The 17540-nt window shown below is 46.8% G+C and overlaps 1 protein-coding gene across 1 annotated transcript in view; it reads left to right on the top strand.

Annotated features, from left to right (window-relative positions):
- The window catches only part of FNDC1 (fibronectin type III domain containing 1), a 78302-nt gene extending 63620 nt beyond the window's left edge, over positions 1–14682 (top strand). Inside the window, exons 16-20 of the mRNA XM_064158260.1 lie at positions 1493–1572; positions 6426–6455; positions 10240–10401; positions 12218–12340; positions 13780–14682. Of these exons, the coding sequence (XP_064014330.1) occupies positions 1493–1572; positions 6426–6455; positions 10240–10401; positions 12218–12340; positions 13780–13895 (511 nt within the window). The 3' untranslated portion in view covers positions 13896–14682. The remainder of the gene's footprint in view (positions 1–1492; positions 1573–6425; positions 6456–10239; positions 10402–12217; positions 12341–13779) is intronic.
- The last annotated feature ends 2858 nt before the right edge of the window (positions 14683–17540 follow it).

Below are 17540 nucleotides of genomic sequence, written 5' to 3'. Positions count from 1 at the left end.
TGGAGCTTTAGAAATGCCTGCTTTTGGATGAGAGGCTAAATCAGGATCTAAACGCTGTGTGGCTGTTGCAGGAAGAAAATTGAGCAGGCAGGCAAGAGAGGAAAACTCAACTCACTTTGCAGGATGCTGCTATGTGAAAATGTTGTGCTGGAAATTTTTACAACTATATTCCATTTTAATTGGTTTCTGGTGGACTGGATACAAAGATAAAAGGGAAAGAAGAAAAACATCAATCTGAGGGGGAAAAAATGTCAGGGTATTTATCAACTGAAAATCATTGTATTTGGGAATGAATTTGAAGTACTCTTACACATATTCTCCTCTAAGGGTGAGGATAATTTTGCTTCTGTTGAGTAAAAATGGAGTTCTAGTGGTAAGTCGTGTGCTTTGAATTAATTAAGCCTGTGATGTGTGATGGAAATACTTTGGGAGAATCAGTAAGGCAGCATGTGAAGCTTTGTCATGTTACTTAAGTATTGTGATCTTAACGATGCTGGGGTTTCTACAGAAAGGTCAAAAGCTTAGCTTCTGATCTCATAGAAATCTGACCCAGCCTTACTTTGCAGTTTACACCACTGCTTCTGTAGGAGTTAATCTGGTTTAAAGCTGTTCCTGAGGTCAGAGTTTCATTTCCTTGCAACTTCTATGCTGTTGCTGTTGGTTGTTTCGTATAAAGGATCACAGGATGTTAGGGGTTGTGAGGGACCCAAGGAGATGATCGAGTCCAATCCTCCTGCCAGAGCAGGACAATGCTATCTAATACAGATCAGAGGAACACATCCAGACAGGCCCTGAAAGTCTCCAGGGAAGGAGACTCGACAGCCTCTCTGGGCAGCCTGTTCCAATGTTCTCAAGTTGTGCCAGGGTAGGTATAGGCTGGATATTAGGAAGAAGTTCTTCCCAGAGAGAGTGATTGGCATTGGAATGGGCTGCCCAGGGAGGTGGTGAAGGCACCGTCCCTGGGGGTCTTCAGGAAAAGACTGGATGAGGCACTTAGTGCCATGGTCTGGTTGATTGTCTAGGGCTGGGTGCTGGGTTGGACTGGATGATCTTGGAGGTCTCTTCCAACCTGGTTGATTCTATGATTCTATGATCCTATGATTCTGTGACCCTCACAGTAAAGAAGTTCCCCATTGTGTTGAGGCAGAACCTCTTTTGCTGCAACCTACACCCATTGCTCCTTGTCCTATCCCAGGGAGCAAGGAGCACTGTGTGTAAGTTGCACCAAAAGAGGTGGATGTAGTTGAATGTGGTTCTTGAAAGGATTTTGATGTAAATAAATTATTCTGGGACACGCATAAGAGCAACTGAAAAAAGGGAGAATTTTGTCTGTGAGAGTCAGCTCGTACCCTGGTTCCATCTCAAACTCCATTGGATGCAAAAGACACCTGAACCTAGTGGAATTCTGCTGGTTTGAGCCCGTTTGCTTTAAAGGAATTTATAACTTAGCCATTGCAGTGGAATCTCAATTTCCCCTCCCTTTTTGTTTCAGGTATTATTTTAAAGTCCAAGCGAAGAATCCCTTTGGTTATGGACCTGTTAGCTCATCAGTCTCATTTATCACAGAATCTGGTATGTATTGCTTTTGTGTTTTCTCTCAAAGCTGAATTCCTAATAACAGATGTGGCTGGACAGGGACAAACCAGCACAGTAATAACGCTGGTTATCCTGAAGTTACCTATTTGAGATCATTACTTTTTGTCAGGTTAATGATTTGTTTTCAGTAAAGCTAGAACAACAATCTGCATTTTTCACAGAATCTCTTAGATTGGAGAAGCCCTTCAAGCTCATTGAGTCCAATCAATAGTTTTACACTGACAAGTCCTTGACCAAACCAAACCCCTCAGCACAACATCTAATCACTGGGAATCACTATGGCTGGAAAGGACCAACAGGGTCATCCACTCCAACCTTCATCCCAACATCCTTCATCACCAGACCATAGCCTCAAGCACCACATCCACTCTCCTTTTAAACACCTCCAGGGATGGTGACTCCACCACCTCCCTGTTTTGTGTCCTATCATTCGTCACTGGGGAGAACAGACAACCTCCTTTTAGGTAGCTGTAGAGGGCAATAAGGTCCCCTCTCAGCCTCCCCTTCTCCAGACTAAACAAAACCCAGTTCCCTCAGCTGCTCCTCACAGGCCATGTTTGCCAGACCTCTCCTCAGCCTCGTTGCCCTTCTGTGCACCCACTCCAGCACCTCAGTGTCCTTCCTGTACTGTGGTGACCAACACTGGACACAGTACTCAAGGTGTGGTCTCATGAATGCTGAGTACAGAGGCATGATCACCTCCCTACTCCTGCTGGCCACACCATTTCTGATACAGGCCAGGATGCTGTTGCCCTCCTTGGCCACCTGGGCACAATTTTTAATGCCACCATGAAAATGTAAGTGACATTAAGGTGAGCTCCACAGGAGCAGGAATTTGACTTTAAACCAGAAAAGACTGCTAATGTTCACCAGTACAGAAGCCATGGGACGTTTAATGCCTTTGATAGATTCGCCAAACATTTGGAAATTAGCTTTCTAATTGTGAACAGCTGCAAGTGGTTGCCTTTGGAAGAAAATGTTCCATCAGACTGGCAGAGTTCTCTGTTCTTTCTTTGACAAGGCATGCTGCTTTTTCACAGGGCTAATAGTGCATTCAAGATCAACACCCCCTTCTAAAATAGACTCAAATTAGCTATATTTGCCCATTTCTTTTTCCACTGAGCCAGAGGCAAATGACTCCACTGAATAATAAAGGGCTTTTTTTTTCATTCTTTACTTGAGTGAAAGGTTTATTTGATGGTACAGGATTAGCTCATTGACTTCACCCTGTAGCAGTCAATTCAGAGCCATGGAAATAAGTCTGCACAGAAGACAGACAAAAATGTGAGAGAAGTATCACAGTATCACAGTATCACAGTATCACCAAGGTTGGAAGAGACCTCACAGATCATCAAGTCCAACCCTTTACCACAGAGCTCAAGGCCAGACCATGGCACCAAGTGCCACGTCCAGTCCTGCCTTGAACAGCTCCAGGGACGGCGACTCCACCACCTCCCCGGGCAGCCCATTCCAGTGTCCAATGACTCTCTCAGGGAAGAACTTTCTCCTCACCTCCAGCCTAAATCTCCCCTGGCACAGCCTGAGGCTGTGTCCTCTCGTTCTGGTGCTGGCCACCTGAGAGAAGAGAGCAACCTCCTCCTGGCCACAACCTCCCCTCAGGTAGTTGTAGACAGCAATAAGGTCACCCCTGAGCCTCCTCTTCTCCAGGCTAACCAATCCCAGCTCCCTCAGCCTCTCCTCGTAGGGCTGTGCTCAAGGCCTCTCCCCAGCCTCGTCGCCCTTCTCTGGACACGCTCAAGCATCTCAATGTCCCTCCTAAACTGGGGGGCCCAGAACTGAACACAGCACTCAAGGTGTGGTCTAAGCAGTGCAGAGTACAGGGGCAGAATGACCTCCCTGCTCCTGCTGGCCACACCATTCCTGATGCAGGCCAGGATGCCACTGGCTCTCTTGGCCACCTGGGCACACTGCTGGCTCATGTTCAGGTGGGTATCAATCAGCACCCCCAGATCCCTCTCTGTCTGGCTGCTCTCCAGCCACTCTGACCCCAGCCTGTATCTCTGCATGGGGTTGCTGTGGCCAAAGTGCAGCACCCCGCACTTGGAGCTATTGAAGCCATCCCCTTGGACTCTGCCCATCTGTGCAGGCAGTCAAGGTCCTGCTGCAGAGCCCTTCTGCCCTCCAGCTCAATCACATCTGCCCCCAGCTTAGTGTCATCTGCAAACTAGGCTTTTTTTTAAGGAATAAGAATCTCAACTATAAATCCAAGCATAATATTTAAGATTGAACAATATAACAGTGTGCCCAGGTGACCAAGAAGGCCTGTAGAAACCTGGCCTGTATCACAAAAAGTGTGGCCAGCAGGACTTGGGAAGTGATTATCTCCTGTACTTGGCATTGGTGAGGGCACACTTTGAATACTGTGTTTAGTTTTGAGCCCTTTACTACAAGAAAAGCAATGAGATGCTGGAGAGTGTCTAGAGAGGAGCTATGAACTGGTGATAGCTCTTGAGCACAAGTCCTCTAAGGAGCAGCTGGGGGAACTGTGACTGTTTAGTCTGGAGACAAGAAGACTGAGGGCACATCTTATTAGACAGTAAGCTGAAGATGAGCCAGCAGTGTGCCCAGGTGGCCAAGAGAGCCAATGGCACCCTGGCCTGCATGAGGAACAGTGTGGCCTGTAGGACAAGGGAGGTTATTCTGCCCCTGTACTCAGCACTGCTCAGGCCACACCTTGAGTGCTGTGTCCAGTTCTGGGCTCCTCAATTCAAGAGAGATTTGAGGTGCTGGAACATGTCCAGAGAAGGACAACGAAGCTGGTGAGGGGCCTGGAGCACAAATCCTATGAGGAGAGGCTGAGGGAGCTGGGCCTGTTTAGCCTGGAGAAGAGGAGGCTCAGGGGTGATCTTATTACTGTCTACAACTACCTGAAGGGGCATTGTAGCCAGGTGGGGGGTGGCCTCTTCTCCCAGGTAACCAGCAATAGAACAAGGGGACACAGTCTCAAGTTGTGCCAGGGTAGGTATAGGCTGGATGTTAGGAAGAAGTTCTTCACAGAGAGAGTGATTTCCCATTGGAATGGGCTGCCCAGGGAGGTGGTGGAGGCACCGTCCCTGGGGGTGTTCAAGCAAAGCCTGGCTGAGGCACTTAGTGCCATGGTCTGGTTGATTGGATAGGGCTGGGTGCTAGGTTGGACTGGATGAGCTTGGAGGTCTCTTCCAACCTGGCTGATTCTATGATTCTATGATCTTGCCATTCTCTACAACTACCTGAAAGGAGGTTTTACAAAGGTGGATGTCTGTCTCTTCTCCCAGGTAACAAGTGATAGCACAAGAGAAAATGGCCACAAGTTGTGCTAGGGAAGCTTTAGACTGATCATGGGAAAAAAAATTTCTTCACTGAAAGCATGTCAAGCATTGGAATAGGCTGCCCAGGGAAGTGATGGAGTCACCATCCCTGGAGGTATTTAAAGGATGTATGGATTTGTATGGATTTGGCTCTTAGTGACAGAGTGAAAAATGATACATTCCATGTGTGTATGAATAGCATTAGAAACTGTGATAATTGTGATGGATGACTGAGGTTTGCATAACAGAGGTAGGTTACATTTCCCTTTGGAAGGTAGACTTTTACATGTAACTTACTGCCCAGGGTTAGGGCTGGGTCAGCCACAAGACAATTGACAGACACTCTCTGTTAACCCCTCTTCCAACCCAGAAGGGGAAGAGAAAAGGAATAAGGGTGAGAGACACAGGTCTAGTTGACTGGACAGGGCTGGGTGCTAGGTTGGACTGGATGATCTTGGAGGTCTCTTCCAACCTGATTGATTCTATGATTCTAAAAGAAAGAAAGAAAAGAATTGGAAAAGAAAATTAAACCAGCTTTAATAACAACAGTGCAGTGAAACAATAAATACAAACATATACAAACCCAATAAGGAACCCAACACTTTGGTGGCAATTATAGAATCATAGAATCATAGAATTAACCAGGTTGGAAGAGACCTCCAAGATCATCCAGTCCAACCTATCACCCAGCCCTATCCAGTCAACTAGTCACCACTGATGCTGTAGCATGCACTGGGCAAGTCCCAGCAGCAGATAGGAACTGGATTCAGGACCGTATGGATTGGGATGGGAGGCAGAAGGATGGACAGAGTTCTCCTCAGATGCCAGTCATTGAAGAAGAGAGCTTGACTCTCATGATCCCTCAGCTTCCTACTGAATATGAGATATGTAAAGGAATCCCTTGCTGGTCAGTTTAGGATCACCTGCTCTATCTGCTCCTCCCTGCAGATGTGGCTTCTTTTTTACTTTTGGCATCCTCGTCATGGTACACAAGGTTCAGCAATGGCCTTGGTCTGCATACCAATCCCTGGTGCTAACCAGGAAATGAAGCATTATCACTGCCAGAAGCAGGCAGTGTCTGCAAAATAAGTCATTCACTTCAGAAAGTGCTGTTACTTAGATGAGGCTGAGCTGAAAAGTAAAATCACTGAACAGACTGAGTTCTGTTGTAGCTCAGACCAGGACACTTGCACTGTGTATTCAGCAGCATGATGAAACTCTCCTGCTATCAGGACTTTCTGAGGAGAAAAAAATATCTCTTTCAAAGCTGGCTTTGAACTTTGCTTCTAATCTCAGTAGCTTTTTTTACAGTCCTGTCATAAATCTCACCATCTGAGAAAAGCAGTGGAATAGCACAGGCTTATTAGCTCTGGAAACTGATGAGACATGCAAATCCCACCATAACAATGCAGCTAAAAGCAGCTGCTCTGTAACTGATGTACTCTGGAGTGACATGGTATGGTTCATGTTATAAAACAAGGTTTGGAACTAAATACTAATAATTCTTTTTCTTTCATCTAGATAATCCTCTCCTGGTTGTCAGACCACCTGGTAAGTCTTACTCTGCTCTTTCTTACACGGAGTGCATAAACCCTGTGCCATGCAGGTGTTAGAAGCATCTTAAAATGCCATTGAAGTTAGAGTTTTAAGCAGGAGCAGATGCTAAGTCACTGCACTAATTCACACAACACTTTCTGTCTTAGAACCTCTGATTCTAAGTCTTTGAAAAGAAATCTTGTGGAGATCTGTCCTCTGTCTATACTTTACAGGCTTGCTTTTATTTCCAAATTTCACAGTATCACAGTATCATCAGGGTTGGAAGAGACCTCACAGATCATCAAGTCCAACCCTTTACCACAGAGCTCAAGGCCAGACCATGGCACCAAGTGCCACGTCCAGTCCTGCCTTGAACAGCTCCAGGGACAGCGACTCCACCACCTCCCCGGGCAGCCCATTCCAGTGTCCAGCTGCTCACCAGAAGAGATGATCTCCTGGTGCTAGATGCAAAAGGAAAGACCTCACAGTTACGGTGCTCTGTCAGCTTTCTTTAGTAGCTGAAATGGTGGTTCTGGGCTTTCTGGGGGGTTCTTGGTTTTGGTTTTGGGTTGGCTGTTTGTGTTTTTTTGACTGCATTGTTCATGAAAACAATGTCCAGTCTCTCCATCCCTTCTGTGTTTTATTAGGCTTGTTAGTCTGTGTTTTCCCATGCCCTCTCAGAGTTTTTTGATGATGTTGTGGAACACCCTGTGTCTCTGGCAGTCAGTGTGAGAGGCCTCTGAGAGCTTACCGTGTCCTCTGTCACCTTCAGGTGTTTTGCTGCCAGTTATTTTGTGGGTCTGTTTGTGGAAGACAGGTTTTATATATACAGAAAGTTAAATAAGATTAGCAGTTAGATGAAAAGTCCTCCATCAGAATGCAGGGTCATTTGTTCAGTGTAATTGTGATGGTTTGGGTGTCACCTGCCCCTCCACGCTTAAGAAAATCACCCAGACTAGAGTCAGCCAAGCTGGAAATCAAAGAATGAAGCTTTATATTCACAGCTTAGCACAATACACAAGCAGGTATTTACAATCTATACAGCTAGAGACAGAAATAGACAAGTTAAAAAGGTAACACAGAAACACAGCAGCCCTCCCAGAAACCAGAGTCCCCAGGAGGGGCTCCCAACCACCCTTCCACCTCCTTTCCACTCCTCTACCTTATCTCACGGTTTGCCTTATGTGAAAGGTGAGGTTGGAGGATGGGCAAAGGGGGTTAGAAAGCAGAAGGATTAGTTACACAGAAGCAGCCCAGGGCACCAACTGTGACAGAGACCCACACATACTGACTCTCCCACTCTGTCTTATCTATGTTTTGTGTTCTTGGTTTTGTCCATCTCAGCAAGCCTATGAGTGAAGCAGACATCACCATTGTTTCCTTTTTCACAGCCTATAATCTATTTTTTCTCACTAAAATATTCCAGTTAGCACAAATGTGATGGCTTTGCACTTACAGTTTCTGGTTCAGCTGAACAAAGGGAAAATATTTCTCTGTGGTTTCAGTAGGTAGACATAAGATGGACCAAAAAGATGGGGCAGAGCTCTGGGAACCTGCAGAAATAATGAGCTTGTGAACATCCAATGCAGCTCTTACAGAGTGTATTAAGTTTATCCTTCAGGATTCTGGGAGGTTGGCAAAAGTAATGGATAAAAGCAGGCTATTGACAGCACAAAGACCCCATTCAAGAAATAGTTTATTGTCTTATCCCAGATAGAAATCTATGCCAAAAATCCTGTAATCCTTTCACTGGGTGACTTATTGCATAAATTCAATCCAGTCATGTTTGTGTCCATACCACTGGAGTTTTGAGGAGTCCTGTTCTCACATGCAAGCATCTGCAGCATTTAGTCTATGTGCCTAGTGAGGGGAAGCAAGAACAACTTAACAGAACAAACTTTCCATGCCACTGGAGTTTTGAGGAGTCCTGTTCTCAGATGCAAGCATCTGCAGGATTTGGTCTATGTGCCTAGTGAGGGGAAGCAAGAACAACTTAACAGAACAAACTTTCCATGCAACTGGAGTTTTGAGGAGTCCTGTTCTCATATGCAAGCATCTGCAGGATTTGGTCTATGTGCCTAGTGAGGGGAAGCAAGAACAACTTAACAGAGCAAACTTTCCATACCACTGGAGTTTTGAGGAGTCCTGTTCTCACATGCAAGCATCTACGGGATTTGGTCTATGTGCCTAGTGAGGGGAAGCAAGAACAACTTAACAGAGCAAACTTTCCATACCACTGGAGTTTTGAGGAGTCCTGTTCTCAGATGCAAGCATCTGCAGGATTTGGTCTATGTGCCTAGTGAGGGGAAGCAAGAACAACTTAACAGAACAAACTTTCAATCTCACTTGTAAACCATCTCAAAAAAGCACAGTGAAATCAGGTCTTTGCACTATAGCTGGGACTAAAATAACACTTAACACACTGGAAGCTTTTTGTGTAACTCTACATGCATTACTACAACAGCAGTTGCAAAAGAAATTATATTGTCTTGGTTAGTTTAAAGCAAACCTTTAGGTACACTAGTAGGAATGTTTAGTCTTTTGATACACAGTTAAGCAGCCCTCTGAACAGTTACCCACACAGGGTCTGTGCTGTTATTGGGAACTCAATGTATGGATGCAATGTGGGAAACTGAAACAGAGGAGTACCTTTCTGATTTGATCTATTTAAACAAGTAGCAAAAGTAGACTTCAGGTCACAGGCTGTTAACTGACTGCAGAATTCGTACCATTTGGGTTAAGTTTTGTACTTTCTGGTTTTGCTGTTTTTAGACAGGGTTCACTGTCAGACCTGTTTTTACTGTATTTAGGCAGGGTGACTGTCAGGCTTAAGATCACACTCTCCTGAGAAAGGAAACTATCACTAGAGAGAGATGCTTTGCTAAAAGCAGTGAGACTGTTTAGCTAGAACTGTGATTCAGTACATAAAATAATCATCATCATCATCATCATCAATGGTTATCTACTGCCTCAAAGGGATTTAATCAAGTCCCTTGCATTTTAATTTGTGAAGTATTTGTTCTTGAGGTGCCCAGATGGCCAAGAGAGCCAGTGGCATCCTGGCCTGCATCAGGAATGGTGTGGTCAGCAGGAGCAGGGAGGTCATTCTGCCCCTGTACTCTGCACTGGTTAGACCACACCTTGAGTGCTGTGTTCAGTTCTGGGCCCCCCAGTTTAGGAGGGACTTTGAGATGCTTGAGCATGTCCAGAGAAGGGCAACGAGGCTGGGGAGAGGCCTTGAGCACAGCCCTACGAGGAGAGGCTGAGGGAGCTGGGATTGGTTAGCCTGGAGAAGAGGAGGCTCAGGGGAGACCTCATTGCTGTCTGCAACTACCTGAGGGGTGGTTGTGGCCAGGAGGAGGTTGCTCTCTTCTCTCAGGTGGCCAGCACCAGAACAAGAGGACACAGCCTCAGGCTGCACCAGGGGAGATTTAGGCTGGAGGTGAGGAGAAAGTTCTTCCCTGAGAGAGTCATTGGACACTGGAATGGGCTGCCCGGGGAGGTGGTGGAGTCGCCGTCCCTGGAGCTGTTCAAGGCAGGATTGGACGTGGCACTTGGTGCCATGGTCTGGCCTTGAGCTCTGTGGTAAAGGGTTGGACTTGATGATCTGTGAGGTCTCTTCCAACCCTGATGATACTGTGAGACTGTGATACTGTGATTTCTGTATATAGAGAGGTCATACATTAAACTCCTGCAGTAGCTCTTGTAAAACAGATGTGTCAGATGTTAACCTCAGCAAAACTCAGGCTGAAATGCTAATGTTAGTCCTTAATGTTGGTTTCTTTTCTCTGTCACCAAGGTGGTGAGCCTATCTGGATCCCGTTCACGTTTAAGTACGACTCCACTTACTCAGACTGCAGTGGCAAGCAGTACGTGAAGCGCACTTGGTACCGCAAGTTTGTAGGAGTGGTTCTTTGCAACTCCTTAAGGTACAAGATTTACCTCAGTGATGACCTGAAAGGTAGGCACCAGGATTGATTTCCTGATATTTGATCACTTGTCATTTCTGTCTCCTCACTTTCTTAATCTGGATGTCTTTCTCTCGAGAATCATAGCGTGGTAGGGGTTGAATGGGACCTCTGGAGATCATCTAGTCCAACCTCTCTGCCAAAACAGGATCACCTAGGGCAAGCCACACAGGAATGCATTCAGGCTGTTTTACTAAGGTCTGATTGTGGTAGCTGACCTGCCCTGGGCATTAGGGCTTCAAACAGACCTCTTCAGAGGTTTCCCTTGAAAAGTCTGTGTGTGTTTGCACCTGAGAAAGCAATGTCTTTGGTATTGTGAAAATGAAGTGGGATGAGATTTCACAAGGCCCAGTGCAGGGTTCTACACTTTGGTCACAACAACCCCAAGCAGCACTACAGGCTGGGGACAGAGTGGCTGAGAGCAGCCAGGAAGAAAGGGACCTGGGGATGCTGTTAAATAGTAGCTGAACAAGAGCCAACAGTGTGCCCAGGTGGCCAGGAGAGACAATGGCATCCTGGCCTGGCTCAGGAACAGTGTGGCCAGTAGTGCCCCTGTACTTAGCACTGGTCAGGCCACAGCTTGAGTGCTGCATCCAGTTCTGGGCTCCTCAATTCAAGAGAGATGTTGAGAGGGCAACAAATCTGGTGAGAGTCCTGGAGCACAGCCCTGTGAGGAGAGGCTGAGGGAGCTGGGGGTGTGCAGCCTGCAGAACAGGAGGCTCAGGGCAGAGCTCATTGCTGTCTACAACTCCTTGCAGGGAGGCTGTAGCCAGGTGGGGTTGGTGTCTTCTGCCAGACAAGCAGCAACAGAACAAGGGGACACAGTCTCAATTTGTGGTGGGGGAGGTCTAGGCTGGATGTTGTTAGGAAGTTGTTGACAGAGAGAGTGATTGGCATTGGAATGGGCTGCCCAGGGAGGTGGTGGAGTCACCGTCCCTGGAGGTGCTCAAGAAGAGCTTGGCTGAGGCACTTAGTGCCATGGTCTGGTTGATTGTTTGTGGTTGGGTGCTAGGTTGGACTGGATGATCTTGGAGATCTCTTCCAACATCATTGATTCTATGAAGTGCTGCTCCCTGCACAGCTCTGAGGAAGACTCTTGCTTCGTGGGTGAGCAAGTCCCAGCTGCATGCTGTAAGAGAGCAGCACACCCCAGAGATCCCCAAGGCAAATCAAAGTGAGAAATGGTGCAGAAAAAGCTGGTATTGCAGTGACTGGGTGAGCAGTATTCCCGAGCTAACAGCAGCTCTTATACAGGTGTAATTGCTGAGAGATAACAAAGAAAACTTCCCAGGTGTTACTGATCTGGGCCTCTGGGATTATCCCAGTGGCATTTGAGGTTATGCTAACGTGTCACTGTTATTGCAATCTATTTGTGTAGTTTGAAGACTGTATTTGAATATGCAGTAAGATACAGGGGCCCCCCACCTGTTAGAGAAGCAGAGCTCCCTGGTGTTCAGTTTTCATTTGAGACTGTAATCAAAGTAAAGGTATCAACCTGTAAAGCATTTTTTGCTTGCTCATGATCTATTGAAATTCTCTCTACCTGTCACCTGCGGTGCAGCATCCATGAACTTGCAAAACTGAGAGTGTTCCTTACTGAGCTGTAACCCATTTCTCCTTTCCATTATTTCTCTTTTCATACAGTGGAGGTAATATTCTCCCTCTTCCCAGCCTCTGTTTGTACATTGCTGATACTGTATTTGTCACTGCAATACTTCTGCTTCCTCCCCAGTCTGTTTTCCTGGTGACAAAGGGCATCCCAAATGAAAGTAATGCTGAGTCAAATAACCTGTCTGTATTACCCTTCAGACACCTTCTACAGCATTGGGGATAGCTGGGGAAGGGGCGAGGACCACTGCCAGTTTGTGGACTCACACTTAGACGGAAGAACGGGACCTCAGTCATACGTTGAAGCCCTGCCCACCATCCAAGGTACGGCAAGGGGTGAGTGGGGTGCTGGCTGAGTGCCTGTCATCCCAGCTATAGGGAAAAGGGGTAGAGAGCACAACACACAGTCTTTGCCTGTGGCTGCTGCCAGCTGAGTAGTCCAGCTGGTACAGTATGCAGTGAGGTGGCATTGTACTTAAAAGGTGATCAAAACTGGAAGGACTTGATACTGTGATACTGTGACTGGAAGGACTCGATACTGTGACTGTCTCTTCCAACCTGGTTGATTCTGTGATTCTGTGACTTGCAGGTGCTGAGAGAGAGAAAGAGACAGAAAGAGAGGGGCCTGTCATGCAAATAAAATGTAATGCCAGAAAGAAAAGTCTTGTATATGTCTATGAAAACTCTCTGAACTCTAAGACCTGCCTCATTGAGTGCCACAAAGGACCAGCTACCTCTCTGCAAATATGGCTTTTGCAAAGAGTTTCTGACCAGTTCATTCACACTCACACAGCAGTGTGTCTGGTGACTTGAGACTGGACTGCAGAACCTTTATTCTGGTCTGACAGATGCCTCCCTCTGAGGGAAATTTCTCATGTTGGGAGCAGTTCCTCTGAGTAAACTGCTCAGTTTACACAGCTAGGAGTGTGATGGCTTGCTGCACCAGATGATCCCAGCCATGGAAGTCAGCCAATCTTTTCAGTCAGTCTGTTATTTAAATTAGTCCCTCGACTGTCAGGGTTTCCATGTTAATTGTTTGTTGATAATCTTCTCAGGGTGGCATAACCAGGAAGAAACTGAACCAGTCACTGATAGCTATATATATCACTGGGAAGCACTGCAGTTCTCAGTGAAAAAGAGGGATGATTAATCCAGATGTGTGTTGCTAGGTGTAGGAGACAGAGCTGGAGAGTACACAGAAGTTATATTACTGACACGAGATACGAGTGTTTCAGATGTTCCAGTGCACAAGCTCTGTGGAGAAGAATGCTGCACCTTTCCTAATGCTTTAAGCAGTCACATTCTTTCTGCAGATGAAGAAGAGGAGCTTAACTCCATATTTACTGCATGAAATGATACCTTTTTGTTCTGTGAAATGCTGCTGGTTGCTAATGGTCTCTCGAGCCCTGTGAGATAATACAATCCAATGATATTTTTGCCCCAGAGTCCTTTGTATATGTAAACTGACTTAGAACCTTCATAAACAACTGAAATAGAGCCACCTTTTGGAGTCAAATGCAGCAGCTCTTTGGCAGACCACAGCATTACACAATAGTTCAAGAGATTATGCAGAGTAAACCCAAGTGAAACTGTAAGTATGAAGGACCCAGACAGAGCTAGGCAAAATAGCAGGGCTAGCAAACACTCCTTTGACAAAACTCCCTTCCAGATAGCTTCTGAGTTTTCATTTGAGTTGTGGGATCGACTCTCACTGCATCTGTTGCTTGTGTTAAATTGCTGTGCCTTTGTTTCTCTCCCAACAGGGTATTACCGCCAGTACCGCCAGGAGCCTGTGTCGTTTGGCCGTATTGGACACACCACACCCTACTACTACGTGGGCTGGTACGAGTGTGGCGTGCCCATCCCAGGGAAATGGTAGCAGCCAGCTTTCCTGGTTTAGGCAGACCATGCTTTTGAAATGACTTCTACCAATGGACTCTCAGCAACAGATTTAGAAAAGACCAGAAAAAAGGCAAAGGGGAGAAGTGAGGCAAAGCAGTGAAGAGCAGCCGCTCAAGAGATCCTCATGAAGCTAAATATGGGCCCCCCCTTGGCCAGCCTGCGTCTGTGGTGCTGCTTGATTTCTGCTTGGAAGCAGGGAAAGGAATCAAGTCTGGCATCCTGCCTTCCTCCTCTGGGTCTTCAGGGCGCAGAGAGGTGGTTGCAGTGTGCGCAACCTGTCAAAACTAAAACTGTATTAGCCTTGAAAATGTGGAATTCTCTTGTGTCTTGCAGGAACGACCTAAGCATGCTGTGCTTGCTCAATGGGATGCTAAACTGTCCTTTGCTGCTGGCTGGGGCTCTGCTCTGCAGTTGTGTCATGCAACTGGCCACGCACCAAAGGCAGTATATTCTCCTGAAGACTTACCCTGTGAGTTCCCCCACAGCTGGACTAATCACTAGGTCACAGTGTAAATTCACTTTGAGATGTGTGTATATCTATATCTATATAAATACAGTACTGTACATCTGCTGAAAGTACTGCTTAGAGATGCTGAGATTTTCCTGTTCACTAGGTAAATGTTTGGACTTTCTGTGTAAAAGGTGCTGTTAATTCTTTGAGGTATTGCTATGCACAGTGTATTAGCCAAGGAAAGAGCTGTATTCTTCCTGTGAGTACTGTTGAGTTAGCATTTGAGTTATCAATTAAAGTCCTGTGTCCTTCTCCCTTGGCAGCATCTGTACTGAATTTTCAGTGGGCATCTGCCCCTTTCCATCTTTAGAGGGGCACTACAGTCGAGCAAAACCACATATCCAGCACTTTGCCAGCACCAATTAAACATTCTATCCTTTATTATTTAACAGTTTCAGTGCAACTTTTCTTCAGTTCTTTCTCACCTTATACATGATGTTGTTTATTCTTTGTCAGTATCCTTTTTTTTCCACTGTGCAGAGTGGAAGTGGGGTGAATAAAATTAGTGTGGTGGTTTGGGTGTTACCCACCCCCCCAACTCTTATGGAGTCACACAGACTAGACTCAGCCCAGCTGGAAATGAAGGAATGAAGCTTTATATTTACAGCTTAGCACAATATCCAAGCAGGTATTTACAACCTATACAGCTATAGACAGAAATAGACAAGTTAAAAGCAATACAGAAACACAGCAGCCCTCCCAGAAACCAGAGTCCCCAGGAGGGGCTCCCAACCACCCTTCCACCTCCTTTCCACCCCTCTACCTTACCCCAGGCTTTGCCTTACATTCAAGGTGAGTTTGGAGGATCGGCCAGGGGGGTTAGGAAGCAGATGGATTAGTTACACAGAAAGCAGGCCAGGGAGAAAAGTACAGACACCAGCTGCAACAGAGAGCCACTGCAACTGTGTTATCTGTGTTTGTGTTCTTGTGTTTATCCATCTCAGCAAGCCTATGAGTGCAGCAGACATCACCACTGTTTCCTTTTCACAGCCTATCATCTAATTCTTCTCACTAAAATATCCCAGCTAGGCTCAAACTAGCACAATGGGAAATTGCTTTCAACTTACTTGCCTTCCAAAAAGAAGCCCAAGCCACCATAAAAAGGATCAATTAGCAGGAAACATAGAATCTTAGTATCATAGAATCATAGAATCAACCAGGTTGGAAGAAACCTCCAAGATCATCCAGTCCAACCTATCCAACCAAGATCATCCAGCCCAGCCCTAGCCAATCAACCAGACCATGGCACTAAGTGCCTCAGCCAGGCTTTGCTTCAACACCTCCAGGGACAGCGACTCCACCACCTCCCTGGGCAGCCCATTCCAATGCCAATCACTCTCTCTGCCAACAACTTCCTCCTAACATCCAGCCTAGACCTCCCCTGGCACAACTTGAGACTGTGTCCCCTTCTTCTGTTGCTGGGTGCCTGGCAGAAGAGACCAACCCCACCTGGATACAGCCTCCCTTCAGGTAATTGTAGACAGCAATGACTTTGATCCATCCTGGGGACAAATTGGGATACACTTCCTGGGTTCCTCTTCCATCCAGCCCAGCAAACAAAAGCTGACATGGGTGAAAGGTATAATAACAATTTCATATTTGGTAGGTATTTGGATGCTTGCTGTAGCATGGCATTTACTTGTCCTTTTGGGCAACCTAATATTCATGGTTTTCTCTATAACTTCCGTGGTCTTACTGGTTCAAGGGCGAATCATACCTGATCTGCCTGATCATATTCTTTGTTGAGGTGAATGAAGAGGGGGAAAGAGCATGTTGTTTGCCTTGTTTTTTGTAAGGTGATTGACATGGTCTGCTATTGTGTACTTGTAGCCAGGATGGTGGGATATGACTTGCATAGTTGTGCTTTAAGGTGGACCCAAAACTGGCTGCAGCATGGGACTCAAAGGATTGTGATCAAAAGCAGCCCAAAGTCTGAATGAGAGCTGTTTGCAAGTGCCACTGCCAGGGTCTGGTAGTGAGGGCAGTACTGTCTCATGGCCTGGATGGTGGAGAGGAGGGCCTGGATGGAGCGCACCATCGGCAAGCTTGCGGCTGGTACTGAACTGGGAGTGGGGAGAGGCTGGTGTGCTGGAGGGCAGAACTGCTCATCAGAGAGTTTGCTACAGTCTGGGGAAATGGAGGGACTTTTATGAGCTGTCAGGAACCTCAACCAGGGAGGTGGAAGGCCCAGGTGTGGGATGGCACTGCATGTTGTTCCCCTCCAGTGTAAATCTTCTCTGAAGCTGCAGTATCCAGGGCAGAGGCAGCAGTGGAACGCAGCAGGGACATGCACGAAATGCAACTGTGCAGTCTGGTCACTGTGATCTGGGTAAGTCCTCAGTGCTGGATGAGATGATCTGATTGGCACATTTGCACCCTTTGCCCCATGCACGAAGTAAGAGATTGCTGTGACAGTAAGTAGTGTCCTGAGTAGAGGATAATGTTTTGGCTCTTTGTTTATCTAAGAGGTGGTGATATTTACAGAGGCAGTTAAAGCCACCCGGGTCAGAAAAGCCACTTCCCATCCAAGTCCTCCCTCCAAGGCCTTGGCAGTTCCCTGACCAATGGGCTACTCTCAGCTTTCCTCTCCAGCTTTTCTGCTGCCCCCATGACACACTGGTCCTGCTGTGCCACCACAGGAACATCTGCATGCCTGCTTGGAGCTAGCTCCCTTCTCCATCAGGTGAGCCACACAGCTCTGTAACTGCGCTGCGTACCAGGGGGCATCGTATGGCTCCGGATGGTGCTAATGGGAGAGAGGTGGGTCCATCCCTCTGTCAGCTCTCTTCCTGTGCCCCTCTTGCTAGCAAAGCCACATCTGCATCTGGTCTTTGAGTCCTTGGCACCAGCTTGGAGAATGCTGTGTCTCTTCAGGGGCTCTGAGGGGTGTTGCACCAAGCCTGTCTTCTTGTCTGAGCAATCCTCGAGGGAGCATGATGGAGGAGAGGGAGGATGATGGAGGAGAGGGAGGATCCCCACAAAGAAAATCCACACCGCTTGTGCCTACTTCACAACTGTGCCTCTGATCGAAGTCTCTTGAGGATGGAGGGACATTAGGGCCCTGCCCTGTGGGGAACTGTGCAGAGCAGGAAAAGAGAAGGAGAAGAAAGC

This window comes from Pogoniulus pusillus, chromosome 18 (assembly GCF_015220805.1).
Source record: "Pogoniulus pusillus isolate bPogPus1 chromosome 18, bPogPus1.pri, whole genome shotgun sequence".
Classification (NCBI taxonomy): domain Eukaryota; kingdom Metazoa; phylum Chordata; class Aves; order Piciformes; family Lybiidae; genus Pogoniulus; species Pogoniulus pusillus.
This window is presented reverse-complemented; position numbering and strand designations above follow the sequence as displayed.